The sequence below is a fragment of the Dipodomys ordii genome, unplaced genomic scaffold, assembly GCF_000151885.1.
Source record: "Dipodomys ordii isolate 6190 unplaced genomic scaffold, Dord_2.0 Scaffold61, whole genome shotgun sequence".
NCBI classification, from domain to species: domain Eukaryota; kingdom Metazoa; phylum Chordata; class Mammalia; order Rodentia; family Heteromyidae; genus Dipodomys; species Dipodomys ordii.
Window position 1 is genome coordinate 6,631,050 of NW_012267277.1, and position 24,378 is coordinate 6,655,427.

At 41.7% G+C, this 24,378-nt stretch overlaps 1 protein-coding gene across 1 annotated transcript in view; it reads left to right on the forward strand.

Moving 5' to 3' along the window:
* The first annotated feature begins 2,569 nt into the window (after positions 1–2,569).
* Positions 2,570–24,378, forward strand: part of C8b (complement component 8, beta polypeptide) — a 37,469-nt gene continuing 15,660 nt past the window's right edge. The window contains exons 1-6 of the mRNA XM_013022205.1: positions 2,570–2,658; positions 9,410–9,566; positions 15,166–15,307; positions 17,177–17,318; positions 18,692–18,824; positions 20,146–20,347. Of these exons, the coding sequence (XP_012877659.1) occupies positions 2,570–2,658; positions 9,410–9,566; positions 15,166–15,307; positions 17,177–17,318; positions 18,692–18,824; positions 20,146–20,347 (865 nt within the window). The remainder of the gene's footprint in view (positions 2,659–9,409; positions 9,567–15,165; positions 15,308–17,176; positions 17,319–18,691; positions 18,825–20,145; positions 20,348–24,378) is intronic.

The following is a 24,378-nucleotide window of genomic DNA, read 5'->3' on the forward strand; positions in this document are numbered from 1 at the left end:
AAGAAGAAGAAGAAGAAAAAGAAGAAGAAAGAAGAAAGAAGAAGAAGCAGAAGCAGCTATAGCTCAAGTGGTTTGGGCACAAGTGTTGGCCAGAAAAAAAGCTCAAAGCTCAGGGGACCACATCTAGGTCCTGAGTTTAAACCCCAGCACTGGTACAAAAATAAAAAAGCCTCCTCACACACAAGAGTTATGGCTCTAGGAAGAGCCGATAGACCATAGCATTAGTGAGGTAAGATGTGACATTTGCCCTAGACCTAAAGAATTTCCAGAACTGTCTACAAGGGATGAAAACTCACATTTGAGGGCTAAAAAAAGCAGAATTTGGTTGTACCTGGCTGTAGATTTGCTAATTCCTGGCAATGGAAGCAGCTGTAAAATACCACCTCAGAGACATGGAGATGATCCTTGGTTTGTGGCCTTGTTGTCAAGATCAAACAGGATGATGAATGGGAAGAATGTCAACTTACTAAAACCTGGCAATGAAAAAGGTGTGTGCTATTATCCCAATAGCCTCGGGCTACCTCCCTACGCGCCGCCATCTCCACCCGCTTGGTGACATCAGGAGAGTAACACCTGCAGCCACTAGGAGGAACTGTGCAGTTAAAATTCCTTGTAGACATCTTGAATCCTGGAAACAAAGAGCCCCTGGTAGTTAGCTCAGAGCCCTTCCTATGCACCCAATATTAGTGTAAAATTAGTCAGATTTAGTCCCGGGTGTAATTTCCTGGCATAACATGAACAGAAAAATCTGGAAGTTATGACGTGATACAGTCAGACATGCATGGGTTCCTGCTGGACATATCAGGTTGAGGATGACCAAGGGCACCCTCATTACATAAAGATTTGGCTCCTTTTAAATGCAGGTAGACACACTGCAAGGGGGGAGGAGATGGGGATATGGAGTTCAATTTTCTCCTTGTTTACTAATGATTAACTGCCACAATCAATTGTGTCAAAGTTCAGATCAACGGTGGCCTTGGGGACACTGGTGAGATGTGCCTTGTGCTTCAGCCAGTGATAACGGGAAAGCACATGGGATGGTTGACAACAGAACTTGTGTTCTCTGCATGAACACAATGAATATAAGGGACAACTGCCTTCCTTGCTTTACCCCCACCTTCTCACTATGCTTTCTTTTGGCATGTCCACCCCCAAGTCCAGGAGAAAGTTGACTTAGCAAGAAAGAATATCCAGAATTAGGCCAGGAAGGAGGTAGGGGCTTCATGCCTTATGCGTTCTAACCCCAAACAACATCATGAAGAAGCTATTCAGGAATCATCACCTACTTCTGCAGAAGAAAAAAACTGAATCTTAAATGATGCAACTGGCTGATCACAAAAGGATCACAAAGTCCTTTCTCTAGCCCACCCTCACTCATCCTAAGTCACGTGACCCCTCCACATTTCCTAATCCACACTCACAATTTTAACAAGAGCATTGTCCATCGTTCTGTTGCAGCCCTTTCTAGGCTGGAGGTTGATTTGGTAAGTACAGATTGGTTAAAGCAGTTTGGACTTTTACTTTGTTGACTCTGGAATATCAGGAAGACCTTTTTTGAGAGCCTTGGTCATGTGCATATTACCTCCCAGATTGACAGGTGCTTTTCCCAGAGCCCCGTGCTCTGCACCATAAGCAGATGGCACTATGTCTAGGTTGGAATTGGTGATGCTGAAAACTGGAGCTGCAATGTGAGAACATTGATGCCATTTCTAGTCTATCTGGAAAGCATTTCTCATGTGAGAATGTTTATATGGAGTCTTCTATTTCAAGAATGCTCAAGGGCAAGTTTTTTTTCCCCTTTGAGTCAGTGTCATAGGGAAGATAGGCAGATGGATCTATGAACTGTCCAGAGCAATAGAAAGCTTAGATCACACAGGCTTGGATCTCAGTACCTGTGAGTCACGCCTTAGCTGTGCTCAGCCTGAGGAAGCACAGGGGCTTCTCTGACCTGGAATGGAGGAGAGTGATAGGTGAAGCCCAGAGAGGGGCTGTACTTTGCCCTGAGGCACACAGCTGGTAAACTTATCACAAAAGAAAGATTTGAACTCTAGTAGATGGGACCTACAGTCCTTCTCAAAATGACATAATCCTGGCTCATCTACCTGCAAATCCTGTGTTCAACCTAGTAAGAATAGCTCTTATGTCTGAGTGTTCAACTCAGGTCTGTTGCTCAGCACTCTTCTTATGGTAACTTACTTAATTCTCACTGCTATGTGGGTAAAGAAGCTGAGACACAGGAATAGAGGGATTTTCTCATTTGACTTTAGTAAGTGGAAGAGGAAATAGTGGACTGGGCCGCTGTCCTTAGAGCCTGTGGTCTCTGTTGCTTACCCAAGCATCATTACATAGGACTAAAAGCCAGGTCACTGCAGAGTTTTTTTTATCGTTCTCATTGTAGCAGCACAGGTAAGTTTCAATCTGTGCAAAGTCTATGAAGGCTCCAGGCATTGGTGCATCCTGTTTGCTTTGCTGAGCTATTTGCTCTGCTCAGTGGATAGAAACTGACACTGGCGGTGTTGGCTTTCCTTGGATCTGGGAGCCTCAACTGAACTTCAATCACATAGAGAACATGAAGAGAGGGATGTGGGTTTGGAGGGCTCTGGCAGAGGTGTTTCTTCTCAGTGCTTTCCTGGTGTGTCTCAGTTTGCCTGGCTCCAGGTAAGTGACAAATGATTCCCTGATCAATTAATCACAGGGCATGTGTGGGTACACATGGTGGTGGTAGTGAAGGGGGAAGATATAAAGCCTCCTAATACTGACAGAGTCTTTGTCACTGCCTATGGAATGAGAAACATCTTTTGAAGCAATTTGCATGCATCTGATAAAATAATATCAACAGCTCCCTTTGCATTGTGGCAGAACCCAGTAGCTGATTTTAACAAAAGTGCCCCTAAAAAAAGCAAAAGCTGACAGGTTTAAATGCATTTTTTTTGTCATGCCAAGAAGAATGGGATGCTTGTTTTGTATTCTGCACAAAGCCTTGTCTGACTCTATGTAAAAGAAGGTTGTCTGTATGTTAAAAAAAATAAAAGTGCCAATTCATCTGAATGATTTTAATGTCTGAGAGTGACTCAAGAGCCCACAGTCAGTGCTCGCCTTTCTCTACCTCTCTCTCTCCTTCCTCTCCTGCCTCCCTTTCTCTCTCCTTCTCTCTCTTTCTCTTTCTCCTTCCCTCCCTGCCTCACTCTCTTCTTTCTCTCTCTCTCACGCACATTCTAAATATTTGTTCCTGGCAGTCAACTATCTGTTTTATTTAATCATTTTAAAGCCTCTATTGATATGCTGCAAAACAAGCTAAAGAAATTATCTCAGTGGGGCCTCAAATGGTCTAACTTGTGTCTCCAATGGAAAACATGCCAGTGATTTGGCACATGATGTCAAAGCACTTGGGCCTTCTACACCTGCTTGTGAGCACCCCTATGGGAAGACACATAATGCCTTTCCTTTTACTTACTCCAAAAACGCTCCCTGTGCACAACCCCTTGTCTAGCATGAGAAGCACCAGGTAACCAATCAGATATGCCTTCGTCCCCATTAGAAATCTCCCCTGAGATTCTCAAGACCCTGAGCTTAGCCCAGAAATGCTCTTGTCTTCCTCGTGTGTATGTTGTATATGCAAAGACACATATAAGACCCAAGGAATTGTGCCCAGAACAGAGAGTTTAAGGAAGCCATCACAGATCAAGAAAATGTCATATATATATATATGTCATATATATGCCTATATATATATATATATATATATATATATATATATATATTAGAATCCTATGCCTCCATCAGAAAGAATGACATTGCCCCATTTGTTAAGAAATGGAAAGACTTGGAAAAAAATATGCTAAGTGAAGCAAGCCAGGTCCAAAGAAACATAGGTCCTATGGTTTCCCTTATTTGCAATAACTAGTATATGTCTAGAACAAATAGAAAACTTCAAAAGCTATGTACATATGACCATATAAGATGATGCTAAGCAAAATGAACCCCAAGATAGAGACTCAATAGGTTTTATCTTTCTTGCTGTTTGTTTTTAATATATTTATAATGTACCATGTGTTCTTTTTTGTTTCTTTTGTATGTTCTTCCCGCATGGTATAACCTGTTTTCACTGTATTTGATTTTGGTGGCCTGCATCTTGTGTATACATTTTTCTAATTTGTGGAGGGGAAGGGAAATAACAAAAAGCTGAAATAAGGATATAAGTTGACCCATTGTATCAATGAGATGTACAAGATACCATGTTGAAAATAAACTTTACAACTTGGGGGGGGGTAGGGAGGAGTTGGTATGGTGGGGAGGGAAGGGATAATAGGGGAAAAACAAAGGAGGAACTAATAATGCTCGATAGGAAATGTACCCTTTACCTTGCTCATGTAACTGTAATCCCTCTGTACAGTATTTTTACAATAAAAAGTATATACAAAGAAAAGAAATCCATCACAACCCCCTCTGCAGCATTGAGCCTCTGTACACAGCCTCTTGTGGGTATCTGAGGATACATAGATAGACAAGACACAAGATGCTCATGTTCTCAGGGAGAATGACACTGTGTGAGAATATACCAACCAGACTATTGCATTAGAAGTTTTAGCTCTCCCAGGCATGGAGTCAAGAAAAGGGTGAAAGTAGTGCCAGGCAGAAGTGATAGCATGAGCTATGAGGCATGGAGGTATGAGAGAGTCTGGCATGTCCCCAAGACTTCAGGTACATTTCAGTAGTCAAGGGGAGAATGGCCAAGTGAGGTGAGCAAGAGGAAGCAGCTAGGGAGCCTGAACCTTAGCTTCTGCCAGTGCTGGGAAGCTTTTGTTCTTCCAAGGATGAATATTTATAACACTGTCCCTGCATCGTACAAAATTATCAATACAAGCACCCGAGGAGAAACGTAGGTGTCTGTCCTATCATATACCAATGATTTTTATGGCCCAAGGGTCAAACGTTCCCTTCCCTGTTCAGCAACAGTGAGGTAAAGCAGCAACACAATAAAATTTATGTATCAGGAAGTTCCCTCTGAGACAGGGAATAAAGTTCAGGGGTGGACAGAGTACTAGCTGGAAAATTTTGCAGCTATATAACTGAAGATGAAGAGTATGAGCTCCTATGTTCTCTGTGGGGAGGAACAAGTGGATTTTTAGGAAGGAGAAAAGAGCCATACCTGTTCAGTAAGTGTGAAAGCTTTACCTGAATCAGGTTTAATGTAAAGATCTCCACCATCGATCCCTATAATCCAGTCCTGAACACAATCTGTGTTTGAATTTCAATCATTAAGAAGAGGGAAAGTGCTCAGTTCTGGAAGAGAAAAGGCTGGCACCTCCTTATTAGCTAAGGAAGTTACTTATTTTCACTTACTCTTCCAATCAAGTCACAAGGTCTCAAGACCTATTAATGAGGATTGATGCCTACTCTGTAATAGGTACTTGCACATTTAACCCTCATTGCTATTTGAGGGAGGTGCTGTTGTTTACAGTTTTACAGAAAGGGCAATTGAGGCTCAGGGACATTATGTAACTGTTGCAAGGCTACTAAATTTATAGCAAAATATAGATTAGAATCCTTTCTCTGTCTCTCCCTCTCTCTCTTCCTCTCTTTCCCTCTCTATCTCCCCTTCCTCCCCCACCCCACCCCATGCATGCACTAGAGCTTAAACTTAGCACCTAGAGGCTGTCCCTTAGCATTTTCACTCAAGGTTGGCACTCTACCACTTGAGCCACAGCTCCACTTCTGCCATCTCCATTTAATTGGAGATAAGAGTTACACAAACATTTCTGCCTGGGCTGGATACAAACTGTGATCCTCATATTTCAGCCTAGGATTACAGGAGTAAGGCATCAGTGCTCAGCTAAAATGCAATATTTTATAGAGAAGGTTGTTACCAGAAACTCCTGTATTCTCTTCGCATCTTTCTGCCTCTCTCCACCTACATGATGGATCTATAGTGTGGGATTCTCATGCTGTTTCTCTATCTCCGGACCACACATTTGTTGTCTTGAGATGTGCCTTTAAATCCATGTCTACCACAGCAAATGGCAGAAAGAAGAGAAATTAAAAACCTGCCACCCAGAAGCTTCCCCCTTCTAGCAAAGAGGAAGATGCTGTGTGTAAAGGGGTGCAGCTGCCTAACAAATTGAGTGTGACAAGAAAGTTGTTGTGTCAGGGCATTTCTACAGAGAGCCAAAATATATTGATGTACCCCATCTATATGAGCTGATGGCTTGAAATTTACTGCTGACCTAATCCTGCTCTACTTGATGGATCCGTCTTTATTTTGATCAGAGATGGCTATTTGAAAGAAAGTGGGAGATGCTGGATCAGTGAAATATGCCACAACGCTGGCCATGGCATTTCATGTACCCCCTAAAAGGCCAATTCTTTGCAGAGCTCACAGAGAGAGAGAGAGAGAGCATGTACAAGGGCTTGGACAAGGAGATTATTGTAGCATTACATGCAACTGCAAAACATTGGGAAAATATAAATGTCCTTTATAAAAGAAAGAGAATCAATTACACTCAATGTATGTCCTAGGATAGCATATCCAGATAAAAGAAGTGAACCAGAGCTCTTTATGACTCTGTAGGATATAGCTCAGGAATGCAACGGTGGCTGCAGATGTAAGTTGCAAAAGCAAAAGGCACAATAGAAGGAAAGCTCACAAGGGCAATATGACACACAGTATGCATAAATACCTATGAAAACTATGAAGACTGGGGGGACACACACCAAATTCATAACAGCAGTCCCCTGTGAAAGGAGGGAAGTCAGTGGAGCAGGAGCTGGTATAGAACACAGATGTTTGATTTATAGTGGAATTTAATTTTAAAGAAACTTAAAGCAAATATACTCACATGCTAGCAATCATCAATATGAGGGTGAGTACACGGGTGTTTATGATTTTACTTTCTGTGCCTCTCTAGGCATAGTTAATTTTTCAAAGTGAAAAATATACAGAGAGTTATAAATGATAGAAGTCAAAACAGTTGGTCAAAATGTCATGAGGGCTTATTTCCATAGATTCATCAGGATGCAAGGTCTGTGCCTTACACAGAGGCCCTGACTGGACCCAGCCTCTGTAATTCTCAGGGATTGAAGAGGAGACTTAATGCTAGCTTTCCCTTTACATTTGCATTTTGTAGTACTAATAAGCTACATGCATCTTATCCAATGTAATTTACAAACATACGATTTATCCCGCTGATTACTTCATTATATTGCCACCTCCATAATGAAAATTGGGTACAAAAATGAGAGATCTGGTGGTTATAACTACTTCTTACCAAGTTCTTTCTGTAAGTGATCATCTTGCCCATTAACAGGCTTGCAAATCTTGGAGAGGAAAATAATTGTGACTCTTAATAGCTAGTGTGTACATTACTTCTCTACTCAGACTCTGCTGTGGCCCCAATCGGGTTGATAGTTGGAAAAAAAATAATAAACCCCACAGTGGAGCTGGTAGTTGAAATAGGAAGAGGCTACCCTGCAGAGCTGTCAAATACATACTTAGAGGAAGCCAAATCACAGACAGCATTGTTTTGTCAAACCTGGGCAAATTATTAGCTAGGAGCCCATTCTTAGGTCTCCCACTGATAGGCACCATCCTGCCTCAAGTAACCGTTTTTAAGTATCCACCTGTGGTTTCCAGGAGTCTTTGACCTTTCGTTAAAAATCCAACTTCACTAGGAATTGATTTTTTACTGATCCCTGGGGTAGTCATGGAGATGGATTTCACTGTCATTAATATTAGCCTCTTTTTTGTTGTTGTTTTTTTTAAGGATTTTTGCCAAGTGAGAATGCACCAATAATTACCTTGTTTGGAATGACATCCTGGGTTATTTGACTGTGAAAACTTTGCAATGGTCTCCCTAATAACTCAATCTTCGATACAAGGATTCAGGAATAAATGGATACAGGGATAAAAGAAGGGGATGGATACTGGTCCAATTCAAAGTTGCAGTAGAGCATGTGTCAAAATGCTCCAGTGATGCACTAGTAGAAAGAGAACCCAGCACTGTAGCTTACCAGCTGAAGGCTGATGGACTTGTCACCTTATTTCTGGATTCTGTGTTGGTGACAATGTTCCATGGTGCTTTCTAACACTGTTATAAAGACCAAGATGAGCACAGGAAAACATATAGCATCCCTTTTTTCTTCTTGTCTTCTTCACAGGCTTATACACACAAATTACAATAGATCTTACTGTGCAATGCACTCAGGTGGAAGAAAACTAGAATCAAATTACCCCTATCTTGTCATAGAAAGGAGGGACTGGAGGCTCAAGCAGATTAAATAGTACTGTGCACACATTTACTCTTGCCCCATTGTGTGCCAGAGACTCAACAAAAAGAACTATCGCTTTACTTTGTAGGCTCAGGTGGTATGGCTGCTCTTCAGATGTGACTCATCTGTCATCTGGCATGTCCTCACTCTGCTTAACTCCAAAGACTTTCCACATCCTGGACTGGCCAGGCATGAGCTCCCCCAGACCTACTGTGGTACCCAAGCTCCCAGTGGGCTTTTCTGTTTCTCTTCTCAAGAACAGTCTCATCTTCTTCCATAGCTATTCATGATCACATCTGTTTCTCTAAGACAGACCAGTTCATGGAGGAACTGAATACTGAATTCTTCTGTATTGATGGTGCATGCATGTGCACGTGGAATTCAGCAGACTCCAAAGATCTTTTCCAACACAAGTCCTTTCCTTCTGTGTCATCACTGACTCATGTATTCAGACTGGACACCAACACCAACCTAAACACTCTCCTCCTCTAACACTCCCTCCAACCCCATCCATGTACGCAGCACTTTCTATCCATCCCATTGCCTAGTGGGTAAAGTCCCATAGAGTTCAGATGTTAGACACATTTTTCTTACTCTAACACCAACTGATTTCACAAAGCAGAACCTGTGCCTTACATCTCTTTGCATCCTCAGTAGCAAATATCCCCAAAACCAATTGGTCTCAGCATATGCTTCACAGACTCTTACATGAAAAGGCACCTTAAAGACAAAGCAGCCAAACCTCTCATTATCCAGAGGACTAAACAGAGGCCCAGTGACAGCATGTGAGGGTTGTGTGTGTGTGTGTGTGTGTGTGTGTGTTTCTCCCACAGACTATCATTTTTTAATCACAGAAATAGCCTTATGAGGTAAGTATGTTGAACCTGATCGTCAATATGAGAAAAGTGAAGCTCACACAGGGTAAGAAAAAAAAAACAGACAGAAATAATCCATTTGTTAATGGATCTGAGTTTGTTGCTCCTTTGACCACAGTAGGCATATGTCAGGCACTTACAGGTACTTATTCAATGAATTAGCTTATATCAGAATGCTGAAGTAGCAGGGTGGTTGGATGGAGACATGGTTGGAAGTATATGTCCCTTCCTTCTGACCCTCCGCTCTCTTCTTTGTGATGACTTTGTAGAGGACAGATACCGCATTCTCTTGAGTCAAATACAGTCAACGGGAGCCTTGCTAGGAGCAGACAGGTGCGGAGTGTGGATGTTGCCCCAATGCCTGTTGACTGTGAGCTATCCAGCTGGTCTTCCTGGACTGCGTGTGACCCTTGTCAGAAGAAGAGGGTAAGTACCTGGGCTTGGGAGTGTGCTAGGCCTCTAGAATCTGCCTGATCCTCAGTAAAATTGGCTGAGGTCAAAGGTGCCTGGTACACAGGAGGCCCTCAAAGATGCTGGATTTAGTCAATAACTCTTCTTTCTCATCATTTTCAAATAGCAACCAAATCCCTTTGGTTTCCCCTGGAGCTAGGAAGACTGCAACAATTCCTTTTTCTCTGACACTACCATTTGTGACAATCCCTTCGGGTCTTTCTAGTACTTCCCAATTGGACTTCCTGACTTGAGCCTGCTTTTGACCAGGGAAGCTACCAGAAAGCTGCTGCATCTGAAGTCTACCCATGATGCTGAGGGTCAAGGCAAGGCTCACGGTCGAATTATCCTGGCCTCTATCCCCAGCCCAAACTGCGGAGCACTTGCACTCTTCCTGCCATGTTGCTCTCCCTGTGTCCTTGTTCAATCTGCTTTTCCAAACCTATCGCTTTCACTGGCTGATCGTGACCTATAATCTAATTCTGATCAGGGCCACCTCTTTTTTTTTTTGCTTCTTTTTTTTAATTTTTTATTGTAAAGATACTATACAGAGGGTTACAGTTACATGAGTGAGGTAATGAGTACACTTCCTCTTGAACATTGTTAGCCCCTCCATTGTTTTCCCCCTACCATCCCCTCCCTCCCTTCCCCAAAGTTCTTTTTTTTTTTGATTGTGATTAAGTGATTACATAATTTCTAAGTCACAGGTTCATTCTAACCAGGGCCACCTCTTTTGAGAAGACTTCCTTGACTGCTCCTCAACCCTACTGCCACAGAGATTAAGCCAATTTTTATAAGCTTTTTCTAAGGCCCCTATTATCCTATGCTAGAGTTCCCTAGTAGCAAATACAACCCTAGCACTCAAATAGTTCTTTGTCTCCTTTCCTGCCCATAAAACCACAGTCTATGTAGTGTTTTGTCCTTTAGCTTTCCTTATCATGAGAGCTGGCCCAGGATCCCAGCCTGGAGCTTAAGCAGAAGTGTCAGAGAATAAAGAATGGTTGCTGTTTCCCCTAGCTCCTGAGAAAACCAAACCTGTCAGGACTAGGAGTCTAAAGAGGCTATGAAGGCAGGCCCAGGACAATTACACAGTTAATTGGATCAATGGGGAGAGCCAAGCAAGATCATTCCATCCTCAGAGTAGGTTTTCTTGCTGAAGTTATCAACATTGATCCAATTATCAGGATAATTGCTTCAGCCACACAATAAACCAGGAAGACTCAGTATGAGACAGACAGCCAGAGTACCTCAGAGCTGGTTGTGGACTCCCTCAGCCAGGCATTGTCCTTCTCTGCAGGATCGTCAGGGAAAATTTCCACAAACCTCATAACCCAGGCTTGGGATGTATTTCCTCCATCCTTCCCATAACCTTCCAATAGTTTGCCTCAGGAAGCTGAGTCTTTTCACTGCCTTCTTTTGTACATGTATAGCTTTATTGTTGTTTGTCCTTCCTTCCTTCCTTCCTTCCTTCCTTTCTCTTTTTCTCTCTTTCTCTTTCTTTCTTTCTTTCTCTCTGCCTTCCTTTCTTCTGTCTTTCTTTCTTTCTTTGCTTCTTCCTTTCTTTTTTTTTTTCTCAGTCGTGAGGCCTGAACTCTGGGGCTGGGCACTGTCCCTCAGCTCTTCAGCTCAAGGCTAGTGCTCTACCACTTGAGCCACAGTGCCACTTCTGGTTTTTTCTGCTTATGTGGTGCTGAGGAACCCAGCACCCAGGGCATCATGCATGTAAGGCAAGCACTCTAACACTGAGCCACCTCCTCTGACCCATATTGTTCTTTTACACATCATGTTTCTCTCAGTATGGAGTAGAGTATTATAATTTGATCCCTGTATACTATGTGTAATGATCAGATCAGGATAATTAGCATTGCCATCACTTAGAACATGGTCCTTTCTGCGTGGAGGCGTTGGAAGCCTTCAAACTAATCTCCCCTAGTTTCTCTGGATAATATAATTAATTACTTAAGACTTTATTCAACAGTGCTACAGACTGTACCTACCATGTAGAGCTTTATTCATCTTCTTTTTTATCCCACATTCTTCCAGTTACTTCTATCCTACTGTGTTTCTATGAGATCAACTTTGTAAGCATCCACAAATGAGGGAAAACATCTTTCTGCCCCTGACTTATTTCACTTGACATAATGTCATTAAGTTCCCTCCATGCAACAAAGGGCAAGATTTCATTTTTCTAAAGCTCAGTAATATCCCATTATAATTGGTCCCATGGTTTTGAGCCATTCCTTGTTGGCAGACTCTTGGTTAGTTCCATCACTTGGATTACTGTATAATAATGTTACAATAAACACAGGGGCACAGGTGTCTTTTTCATATAATTCACAGTCTTTGGATATATATATATATATATATATGTATGTATACATATATATGTATGTGCATACACACACACACACACATACACACACACACACACACACACACACATATCCCCAGTATTGGAAGTGCTGGGTCATATGGTGGTTCTGTTTGATTTTAAAGCATTCCATAATGGCCATATTAGTTTACTGTACACTCCCCCTGGTGTACAAACATTCCCCTTTTCTCTCCAGTCTTACCATAGTAGCTCATCATTTGAGAAGTGTCAATACAGATTGTTTGCCCATTTTAAATACTATTCTTTAGACCGTTTTTTTTTTTTGCTTCTGAGTCCCTTCTGTTCTTGCTAGATGAATAGTTTGCAAATATTTTCTCCTATTCTTTAGTTTATCTCCTAGCACTTTTGTTTCTATTGTGCACATTCTTTGTTTGGTATAATCTCATTTTCTGGATTTGCTTTTGTTGCCAGTGGTATTCAGGTATTATAAAAAAATCTTTTATCTTTATCTTGGAGATAAAAATAAGAAAATCTTGTGTTTTCTTCTATTAGCTTTATAGTTTGGGCTCTTGTATTTAGGTTCTTGATCCATTTTAAGTTGGTTTTTTAAATTTTTTATAAAATATACTTTTATTATCTTTAAGTAGTTGCACAAAGGAAATCAGTTTAGAGTTGATTTTTGATGTGGTAAGACTTATTTTTCATTCTCTGTAAATGTATATCCAATTTTCCTTGCACAACTTAGTATTATCCTTTCTAGAATATCTGGTCTTGAAACCTTGTTGAAAAACAGTGAGTGAACATGTGTGAGGTAATTTCTGGATTACTTTTATTCTGTTGCATTGCTCTATATATCTGCTTTTATGCCACTCCTATGATATTCTGATTACAATAACTTTGCATTGTGCTTTGAAGTAAGGTATTATGATGTTTCTAGCTTTTTTTTTTGTTTTTGCTCAAGAATTTTTGGCTATTCTGAATCCTTGGTGGTTCCATATGAACTGTGTGATTCCTTTTGAAGTTCAGTATCACGGGCATTTTGTAGAGAACCCACTGAATTGGTAGATTTTTTTGGTTATTATGAACAGCTTTGAATTATTAATTCTTCAAATCCATGAACATAAAATTTTCTTAAATTTTTATTACAGATATTTTTTATTTCCTTAGTTAAATTTATCTCTAGGTGTTTTATTATTTTGTACATATTGAGAATAGATTGCATTTGAAATTTCTTCTCCAATCTGTATATTTGGAGTATATAAAAATAAAAATGCTATTCGGTTCCACTAATACTGTAGTGGAATTTGTATATATACAAATTTGTATACGTGTGTGTGTGTGTGTGTGTGTGTGTGTGTGTGTATAGCAACCTCATCCAAAACTTGGGTGCTCTATTTTTCTTTTTCTAGCCTGATTGCTCTAGCCTAGACTTCCTGCAGTATTTTGTCACAGACTTCAGAAGAAATACTTTGAGATTTTCCCTATTTAACATGATTGGCTATGGACTTGTCACATATGGCCGTTATTATGTTGAGTTATATTCCTTCTATATTTAATTTATCTGGGGATTATTTTTTCTCACAGTCTTCTTTACAGGCTTTATCCCTGTCGTAATGGTCTATATCTTCTAAAAATGACCTGGAAGTACAAAGGTGTGTGGGTGGTTGAATACTTATCTGGATTTCTTTCTTTTTTTTTTGTATTTCTAGAGCCTGGAGTATAAGTGACATATAAGTAGTAACTATGATTTGTTAATAGTTATTCTGTGGAAGGGCTTTCTACACTCCATTTCCTCTACTGTCTGTGTGCTCTTCTCCAACCAGGATGAGTGTCTGTCTGTCTTTCTTTCTTTCTTTCTTCCTTCCTTCCTTCCTTCCTTCTTTTCTTCTTTCCTTCCTTCCTTCCTTTCTTTCCTAGGATAAGACACATTGATACCCACAAGACAGTATATTGGAAATGAACTTTACAACTTGGGGGGGGAGGAGTGGGGGAAGTAGGGGAGGGAAGGGATAGTGGGAGAACAACAAGGGAGGGGGTAACCAATGCTCGACAAGGAATGTGCTCATTGCCTTACTCATGGAGCTGTAACCCCTCTGTACAGCATCTTTACAATAAAATAAAATTTAAAAAATTGTTTAAAAAAGACACTCTTAGTCTCTCAGCTTTGACTTTAGTAACTCCATCCATCATATTGCCCTTCTCTGCCTCTCTCAAACTTGCTCACTACATCTGGCTGATTTTTCTCAGCTTTCCAGTTTCAGTCTCACTTCTGCTAGCATCCTCCCACCATTTCCTAGGCTCTGAGAATTCCACTTGGAGCTTACAGAGCACTCTGTGGTTCTGCAACCATTTCATCATGGTATCCTTACTGCGTATCCATGCCACCAACTGCAAAGCCTTAAAGGCAGCTTAGAGAGTATGATCATGACTCAAACCCAGCAACACACAAGCAGGCAAAAATAACACCTGCTTCTTTCAACATGAGCACGAGTAACTCAATATTTTCAGAAAAACTAGGAAGATTGAGATACGGTAGTATTGATTATTGAAAACATTAATAATAGAAACACTAAAAAATCAAATTTGTACTATCCACCATGCATAATGAAGTTGATTATAATTATATAATACATGTAACTGAATAATATATATAACAAATATCATATGTAATATATGTAATTAAAATTCCAAACAGTATCTTTATGTAATTCATTCCTCCCAATTTATAGATGAGTAATTGAGATTCATAAAAGTTAAGGTACTTGTCCAAGATCACATAACTTGGAGGTTTTAGACTCAACTGTGGCTTTAAAGCACATTTTTTTTTTCATTTTGAATTTACTGGTGCCCTGAGGAATAAATGAAAATACATGAATCAACCCACTGGAGTAATTATGCTGAGAGGTCATGTTTTGTTGTTTTTGTCTGTGAACTAGCTGCATGAGTCCACTGACTCCAAAGCCCATGACTTTTCCAGACTCAGCAAACCTTGATGGATCACTGCAGCACAGAGATTAAAGACAAGGTCACAACCCTCAGAGAGCTCTCAATTCACCTGGGGAACGAGTCAGACAAATAGACCCTTTGGTGAATAGAAGGAAGCAAGTATAAGGGCTGGGAGAACAGCAGTCCGATAATTCTGTGCTCTGATGGAGCCTGCATTCTGGCTGAGAACCATTTGCATACAGCATCCCTCTGTTCCTGAGGCCCTGCCCTGCTTCACCTGGCTCCTCTGTCCTATAGTACAGACACACCTACTTGCTCCGGCCCTCTCAGTTCAATGGGGAACCCTGCAACTACTCTGACAAGGAAGTGGAAGACTGTGTTACCAGTAGCCCATGCAGAAGTCAAGTGAGATGTGAAGGCTTTGTGTGTGCACACACAGGTATGAACAGGTATAGGAATGGAAGGGGAAAGCTTGTGAAGGAAACCCTGGCACATGGTGATGGGGGCATGGGCCATGTCGTGCTATTGGTCAGGGTATTGCAACAGGTCAGGAGGACTTTTATCCTCAAATGTCTCACCTTCTTTTATAGGCACTGTCACACAAATCATCCCTATCTCTACAGTCTAAGGAACTGGGACGCATGGAAGAGCAGCAGTGAGAAATTCACAAGTTCAGTTTTCATTCACTGACATCAAGAGTATTAGTAGTAGTAGAATCAAAAGTTCTGCCTAAGTCCTCTCCTTGACTTTGTGGCCTAGAAGTAACCATTTAACCTGTTTGAATTTTGAACGCCCTTGGTAGAAAATTCAAAGTGATATGAGTGCTTTACAAATTCATTAGAAGCATCAATGACATAATGGGTCTGAAAACCAGGTGTGGTTCTGTTTGGCCTCTCGGAGCCTAGGATTCAATACAATGTGACAAACTAAAACAGTGAACTAATGTGACTAGTATTACCTTTGACAAATCTTTGCATATGTGTCCCAGTCATTTGTTTATGCATTACCAAGTCCAGAATAATAGTCAATAGAAATGATTGATCATCAAAAGGAAAAGAAGAAAATAAGAAGATTTGAACAGACAGAAAATGGAAAAGGCACACAAATGAGTAATTACCCACTGCACAACTAAGTAAACACATGTTGTTCCAATTAATTCATTTAGCTGAAGCAAGGGAATATATGCTTCTTTTTCTTTTCAAGACTCTTGCAAAAATAAGGATACTTTGACCTAAATTATCTAGATGGGAACTTGCAATTCTCCACATTCACTATACCCTTGTGGATTGTGCACTGGGACCTTTCAAAAAAGAGATAGGGATTTGTAGAGCAATTTCTAGGGCTTATTGCAAATGTGAAATCCTATCCAATAAATCTGAGAGACTTTTTTACAGTGTATCCATGGGCTCATTATGGCCAGTGTTCCATGATTCTGGCCCGAGCCATAATGGTTATTCATGCAGGCTTTCGTTTAAATGCCTTGTAAGAAACATTTGGAGAGCAGATTGCTATTTTTCTGCCTTTTACATCCTAAGAACATTGGTTAAAAATGACCTGATACATCTAAGGAAGTAGGGACACCTCCCTATGGGCTTTATGCCCTAATAACATGCAAATAAGAAAAGAAAGTCAAGTGAGTGGGGAAAGAGAGCAAAAGTTGCACAACTGGCCATGGTGCTGAAGATCAGTGGGCATTGGGGGAAAGGATTTACAATTAGACCTTTCAAAGTTAACACTCCTGCCACAAACATTTATTGGCAATGTGAGCTTGGCCTTCAAAAAACATTCACCATAGCAATGATAATAATGGGTTCACAGTACTTCCCATGAGTCAGTACTATTTTATTTACACACTCAAATCACTGTGGCCATGTGGGGTGGGTATGGTGACTTCTCCGTGAGGGATGAGAGAGGACACTGAGGCAGGGGAGCAGGGAAACACATACCAGGTGCCTCAGCTCTTGCTGTTCCCAGCCTCTGGGGAAGAAATGTAGACTGCCCTCCCATCCTAGAGATTGGTTGTGGTTTATCATTAGGCATTTTGCCTTTCCCTGCCTACGGGCTGGTTCCAATTAATCTCTCCCAAAAGTGCTTTTAGGAAGACAACTCTGGTCTTTTGGGGAGCCGTTGACTAAAGGAGAATAAAACGCCAATGCCATTACCAATCTTTCCTGGTACATGAGGACTAATCAAAACAGGCATTAATACCCAGCAACATGTCTGTCCCCCAGTGGTGTATACGCAGCCTTGTTACTATGTGTGTTTGGGAGGGGGGGGGTGGACTGACAACTCCCTTTCTCCATCCCAGGGAGGTGCATCAATCGCAGACTCCTTTGCAATGGGGACAATGACTGTGGAGACCAGTCTGATGAGGCAAACTGTAAAAGGATTTATAAAAAATGCCAGCGGGAAATGGACCAATATTGGGCAATCGGCACTCTGGCGAGTGGGTGAGTTACTATCTTTCTGGTGGATGGCTGGAAAGGCATCACATTAAATGGGGTCCCAGAGAATGTACAAAGTAGACTGAAACTGAAATGAGCAATTCCTCACTTTCTTTTCTGAATAAAAATAAATGTAGGGCTAGGAAGGTGGTTCAGTGGTAGAGTGTTTGCCTCGCATGAATGAGGCCCTGGGTTCAATTTCTCAGCACCACATAAGCAGAAAAAGCCAGAAGTGGCGCTGTGGCTTAAGTGGTAGAGTGCTAGCCTTGAGCTGAAGAGCAGAGGGACAGTGTTCAGCCCCAGAGTTCAGGTCCCACGACCACCACCAACAACAACAACAAAAATGTAGCTTTAGTATAATTGAGTGCTTCTGGCTGCTCTTCAGGGCAGTTCTAAGTCATTCCAAAAGTGTGTGCCAGGGTCATACATGTGTGACAGGAGGGCAGCCTGTCACCCAGGCTCAGCTCTGTATGTGGCAACCACGGAAGCTGTTATGAGCACTTTTATCTTTATACCTACAAGATGGCTTCTGGGAGCTTTCTCGGCACTGTACTTGAAACTTCCTGAGATCTTTCACTGGAGGTTATATCTATCTTTGTTTTACAATACACCAGCATCTCACTGAGTTGCAGAAGGGGTTCCTAAGTGCTCAGCACAAGATTGGATTTCTGAGGTAGGTTATAATCTGTCTGTTTCAAGCCTTTGGGAAAATTTTGGCCCTGGTCCAACCATGTAGTGAGATCCAAGGAGCATTATCAGAAGAGGTCAAATGAGCACTCACCCTACTTCTCCTTCACCTTATGTGTTGCCACACTGTGTGGCTTCTCAGCCTACAAGCAGTGGAACAAGAGGAAATACCTCTATGTGCCACAAGAACCTTTGTAAATGATATAGTTGGAAAGGAACTTGGTGGCTGTGAATAGAATTCACCTCCCTAAACAAATCAGATGTCCATCTTTCAGAGCTCACATCAGAATCTCTTCACTTGGAAATGGGAGGCTAGTCTTAGGACTTCCTTTTAAGGTAATTATAACCAGATAAAGAAACTGAGTGCCTAAATAATTAAGTGAACCCCCATGGTCTTCCAGCTCCAGGGCAGTAGAGTGGACATTTGAAGCCAGCAGTGGCGTTGGATCTGACTCGGTAGGACAGGCAACACCTGGAAGGAGCAGAGCAGACTGAGTAGCAAAGGCTGGGGACTGGGATGATTAACAGGTGTGTTAGGAATGACAGGAAATGAAGCTGATGAGCTGGTGTAAACCAGATACCAAGGGCCTTGCATCTGAGCCCATAGGTTTTTCTGTTTTATTCCATGGGCTCTGCCAACTGAGATTTGAAAAGAGCCAACTTTTTCAACTCTTTTTCTGCCTTCCTTACAGGATAAACCTATTCACGAACAGTCTGGAGGGTCCAGTCCTGGACCACAGGTATTATGCTGGTGGATGTTCCCCCCATTACATCCTGAACACGAGGTTTAGGAAGCCATACAATGTGGACAGCTATACCCCACAGGTAAGGGAAAGCTAGGTAGCCACTGCAGGACATTAAGCGGACCCTGGACAGAGACTCTATGGCCAGTTAGCTGTGTTGTGCCCTGCACACATCACTGCATCATTCTCCCTTTGCGCTTCAGGGTTTTCATGTGCAAATTTGGCATGTTCTTCAAAACCCAGTGTTTGGAACAACATGTGACACACAGGAACAGCAGCAGGGTAGGGAGGGGTCTATAGTTGCAGTAATGCTGTAACAATAATAGCAACAGCCTCGATGAAGAGCAAAGTCAGCTTAGGATTGGGAGTTGTACACTCTCAGCACCTCATCCACCTGCCATGTATGTAATTCTAAGTTCTGGGCCTCTGGTTTCCCGGCTTCAGATTGGGAGTTAGAAAGGTTCTACCTGCAGGAAGAAGGTTAATACCGCCTGATGAAAAGGTGAGCCCTCAGTCCACGTCAACTGTTATTATTATCGCTAAGTCCTTGCCAATCAAACTCAACGTTGTTGTAAGCATTTCAAGTTAGAAACTGCTGAACTACTGCTGAACTCACATAAACTGTGGGTACAGTAGAGTTCACACGGCACAGATGACCCCGGACAGGTCACTTCAGGGCCACTGAGGCTGTCCCCTTGAAAGTCCCCCTCCACAAGAATGTTGGACACTGGCTTTTAAGCGAATGACTCCTTGGCAAGTGGATGAAACAATTAAGTCCCTTCTATCTCCTCCCATGATGCCTTGCACCTTCCTCCTCAGTCACCAGCTCTCTCTGCAGCCTCCTCATTGGCTTGTCTGGCATCAGATCCATTCCCTCCAAGCCAACCACTGTGCTTCCCAGAATGGTCTTTCCGAAGGTCTCTTCCCTGAGTTGGCTTTCCTTTGCCTTAAGCCAAACCAGAGCAAGTGATACAAAAGCTCCTATATTTTGGTTCCAGAACATTCCCCTACAATGCCTGTTTGTTTCTCTTGTTCTTACACAACTTTTAACTCAACCACTCATACATCCTCAAAGCTCCTAGCCTTCTTCTGCATCTTGGCTTAGGTTAAACCATGCTCCTAGAAGGTCCCCACCATCCCTACCCCTGCACTTCTGCTGGTTGAGATCAAAATCATGCTCCAACCTCAGAATGTCAACCACACCATTTGATTGGTTGGTTTCTCCTGCGGGGTGATGAATCCTGAGGTGGGGATACAAATTAGCCCTGATTTTTCTATATCCAGAATATATTTATCTAGTCCCGGTCTGGTACACAGCAAGAGTACAGTGAGTGTCTGATGACATGTACTGAATTAACTTCGGCCAATGGAAATAAAACCATATTCTTCTTTTCTTCCCTTAGACCCAAGGCAAAAATGAATTTACATTCATGGAATATGAATCATACTCAGATTTCGAGCACAATGTCACAAAACACGTGACTAGCAAGTCCAGTTTCAGCTTTGGTTTGAAAATACCCAAAATATTTGAATTTGGCATTGACGAAGCAAGCAATGCAGGCAAGCATTATATTAGCAGAATCAAACGATTCTCTCATACTGTAAGTACACTTTTGTTGTTTTACATATATGTTGCATATATTCACATATATATGTATGTATACATGTATATTATTGCCAAAGATGTGTCAGTATTCCACATTACTCCTAATATTAACATCCATGAAGTTTCTGTTGCCTTGAAAATCCTTTCATAAAAATGACTTTGATCTTAGCTGGGCACTGGTGGCTCATACCTGCAATCCTAGTTACTTAGAAGGTTGAGAATTGAGGAACATTATTTGAAGCCAGCCTGGGCAGGAAAGTCCATGATACTCTTATCTCTAATAAACTACCGAAAAGGCCAGAAATGGAGCTGTGGCTCAACTGGTAGAGTACTAGCTTGAGTAAAAGATGCTCAGGGACAGGACCCAGGTCCTGAGTTCAAGCCTAAGAACCAGCACACATGCACGTGTGCTTACGCATGTGTGCACATGCACGCACACACACACACACACACACACACACACACACACACACACACACACATTTACAGCCAGGTGCTGGTGGCTCACACCTGTAATCATAGCTATTCAAGAGGCTCAGATCTGAGGACTGAAGTTCAGAGCCAGCTCAGGCAGGGAAGTCCATGAGGCTCCTATCTCCAATTAGCTACCAGAAAGCCTGAAGATAACCTATGGCTCAAACTAGTAGAGTACTTGAACAAAAGAGCTCAGGGATAACACTCAGGTCTTGAGTTAAAGCCCTATAACCAACAAAAACAAGAAAATTATCTTGGTCTTATAGTAACTTATTTTTCAGTAAAGCCCAACCAAAGACAAACATCTGTAATTTTTGGGGGGGGAAGGGTCCGGTAGTGGGGCCTGAACTCTGGGCCTGGGCGCTGTCCTCAGCTCTTCAGCTCAAGGCTAGCGCTCTACCACTTGAGCCACAGCACCACTCCTGGCTTTTTTCTTTTTGCTTATGTGGTGCTGAGGAATCGAACCCAGGGCCTTAGGCATGCAAGGCAAACGCTCTACCACTGAGCCACCTCCCCAGCCCTGTAATTTTTCTTCTGTCTTTTTTAAAACACATCTTTCTTTTTGTCTTTCCCTGAGCATTAAGATATAACTTTCACAGGCCAAAATACATCCCTGAAAATGTTTCAGATCATTGCAATGTGACTTTTGTCTCAGACACATCTTCAGACTGTCACTTAAGAGCTCTGTTCTGACTTCTTGAGGCATTTTGGTGGCACAACATTGCTGTCTGCTTTCCGCTACTTATCAGATTTCCCCCTGGATTTGACATCAAGGCCTGTTCTTTCTTTACTTCATAGCCATTGTCTCTCCTTCTTACTGTACGGTCACCTTGCACTCTCCTCTTCTTTCCAGAGGCAGGTCATGGCCCTTCATCACAGTCCCCTTTCTGATGACCTCCTCAGATGCCCTGTACACTTTTCTTAGCCCACCTGAATGCCTTGCACATACTCCAAAACAATTTCTTCCTCCTAAATTTTCAATCTACATTGATAACATCCTTTCCCCTTTAGCTTTTCCAGTCTAAAAGTTCCACAATTCTATTTGGTGTTCTCTTCTGCTTTGTCTCCACATGTTGCCCATCTAATTCTTCAGTATTATACTCTTTGTCTCTGTCTCTGTCTTTTTGGTTCTGGGGCTTGAAATCTGGGCCTGGATGCTGTCCCTGGGGTCCTTGTGATCAAGGCTAGTGCTCTACCACTTGAGCCACAATGCCGTTTCCAGCTTTTTTCTGTGATTAATTGGAGATGAGAATCTCGTGGACTTTCCTGCCCAGGCTGGCTTTGAACCAAAATTCTCAGATCTCAGCTTCCTGAGTAGCTAGTTTTGTAGGCATTAGCCACTGGTGCCTCTCTCTCTCTCTCTCTCTCTCTCTCTCTCTCTCTCTCTCTCTCTCTCTCTCATTCTCTCTCCCTCTCTCTCAACCCTAATTCCTACTACATCTAATTATTCCAGGTCCATTCATCTATTGCTTTGCCCTACTAAATGGTATCCCTGTCACCCAACTTTACCGTTCACTTATGTGTGCTGCCAGAGATGCATGTCCAATATAAATGTCTTCAGTTCCTTTCTTCCCAGAGGTTAAAGATCAAAGCCCAAGATTGAAAGAGGAAAGAGGAGAAACTGGGGTGGGATATCAACAGGATATCATGTCCAAGAGGCAGATGAAGGGTAAATCTGCAGAACCCTGAATTCCAGAGTGAAGAAGTTGCATTTGATTTTCTAGCCACTAAGAAGTTCATTGCTGGAAAGAAGCAATAGGAAATTAATCAGATGCAGATACAGAAGAAATCAAGCTTAAAGTCTACAATGACTCATATGAGGACAAAGAAATAGTAGGGGACTCAGAAAGGCCCTTGATGCTGAAGCACTAGGCAGCAGGAAAAGAGCAGTTGGCATTAATTAGCCTATAATGATTTTTGCTCCTCTCACCTCATCTTCTACTCTGTCAGGTCCTGGGGGCAGATGCTATTTCCATCATCCTTAGATAAGACTGACACTTTGTAAGTGCCCAGTACTGAACCTTAGCAATGAAGCCTAGGACTCACTGAAAGAAACTTACTTTGGTAGAAGAAAGAAACTTTCTCCCTTCTCTCCATACCCATACCTCACCTTACTGATTTAAATGATTCTAACATCGTGCTTGGCATTGCACTAAACCTAAAGGCAAATGTCACCTGATTCTTTCCTTGCATTCAAACTTACTTTTTTACTTTTTCAATTGTGCCCATTTACAGGGGACAGTGTGATAATTTGATACAAGTATATAAGGTATAATGATGAAATCTGAATGATTAGCCTTTCTGTCTCTTTAAACAATCTTTCCTCATGTTCAGTACCTCTAAACTTTTATGGTTCTTTAAAAAACATATAATAAATTGTTCTGGCCATCATGTTCACAGTCTGGTAATAAAGACACATACAGGTAAGCAGAAAAGCTATTTGCAGTTGTTCATATCGATTGTTATATAGCCATGCCACATGCTTAAAGGAAATATGAATGAAGAACAATATCTTCTTGTACAACTGGGCCAAGCAGGGCTGGTTAGCCCTGTGTGTAGCAGAAAAGGGAAGGAAGAACTTTTCAGGTGGAAAAAACATTTCTCAAGAGAAAGTCAGGTCTGTAGAAGCAGTGCAAAGTTGGATGGATACTGATATATAGGGTGGCTGGTGGGAAAGACAACACGAGGAGAAGAAGACTTCACTGATGTTGAGGCTAACGTCAGAGTTACTGGGACAGTTTGAGAAGGTCATATGTCAAAGTAAGAATTGGCTTCATTGTAGAGGCAATATTAAGTCTATTCTTGCTGGTGCCTTCAACGCCACCATCAAGAGGCCTAGGAAGCATCTCATAATTCTATCAGAGTGTTTGGATGTCCATCGTGTTGGCACGTGGAAAGCAGGCTAAAGATGCAGGGAGAGCAGTGAGAAGCTTTTATAATGAAAGGTTGATATTATTTATCCAAATGAATTTCAGGAAATGAAACCAAAAGGTTTTATTTTCTTTGCTGCTGTTTTTGTTTTCTTTTACTTTTGTCTTGTTTATTTGTTTATCTGTCTTTGAGAGGGACAATGTGTGAATAAATGCAGCAGTGATGCTCACTAGACACTATGTTGAAAATGAATTATATAATTTGTGGTGGGGTTGGGAGGGAAAAATTAGGAGCGAGCAAAGGAAGAGGTGACATTGTTCAACAAGATATATACTATTTACCTGAGTTATATAACTGAAAGGAAAAGTAAGTAAAAAGTCAGAAAGAGCTTCTCCAAAGAATAATGGTATTTATCTAAGAATTACAGGGCACAGCCCTAGAAATGAACATGTCCTCATACACATTGCAGGAGGACTCAGAAAAGTTGAGTTAAAGGAAAGCGTATAAAGGCAAAAAGTCAGGAAGGATGGCACATTTTAAGACAAAAGTTGTTGTCCACAAGGATTATCAACAACACAGGTTGCATCAGGCTGAAATCAGACAGACAAACAAACATAAGTCCCTGGGAAAGTATCCTTGAAGAAGTGTGTGTGTGTGTGTGTGTGTGTGTGTGTGTGTGTGTGTG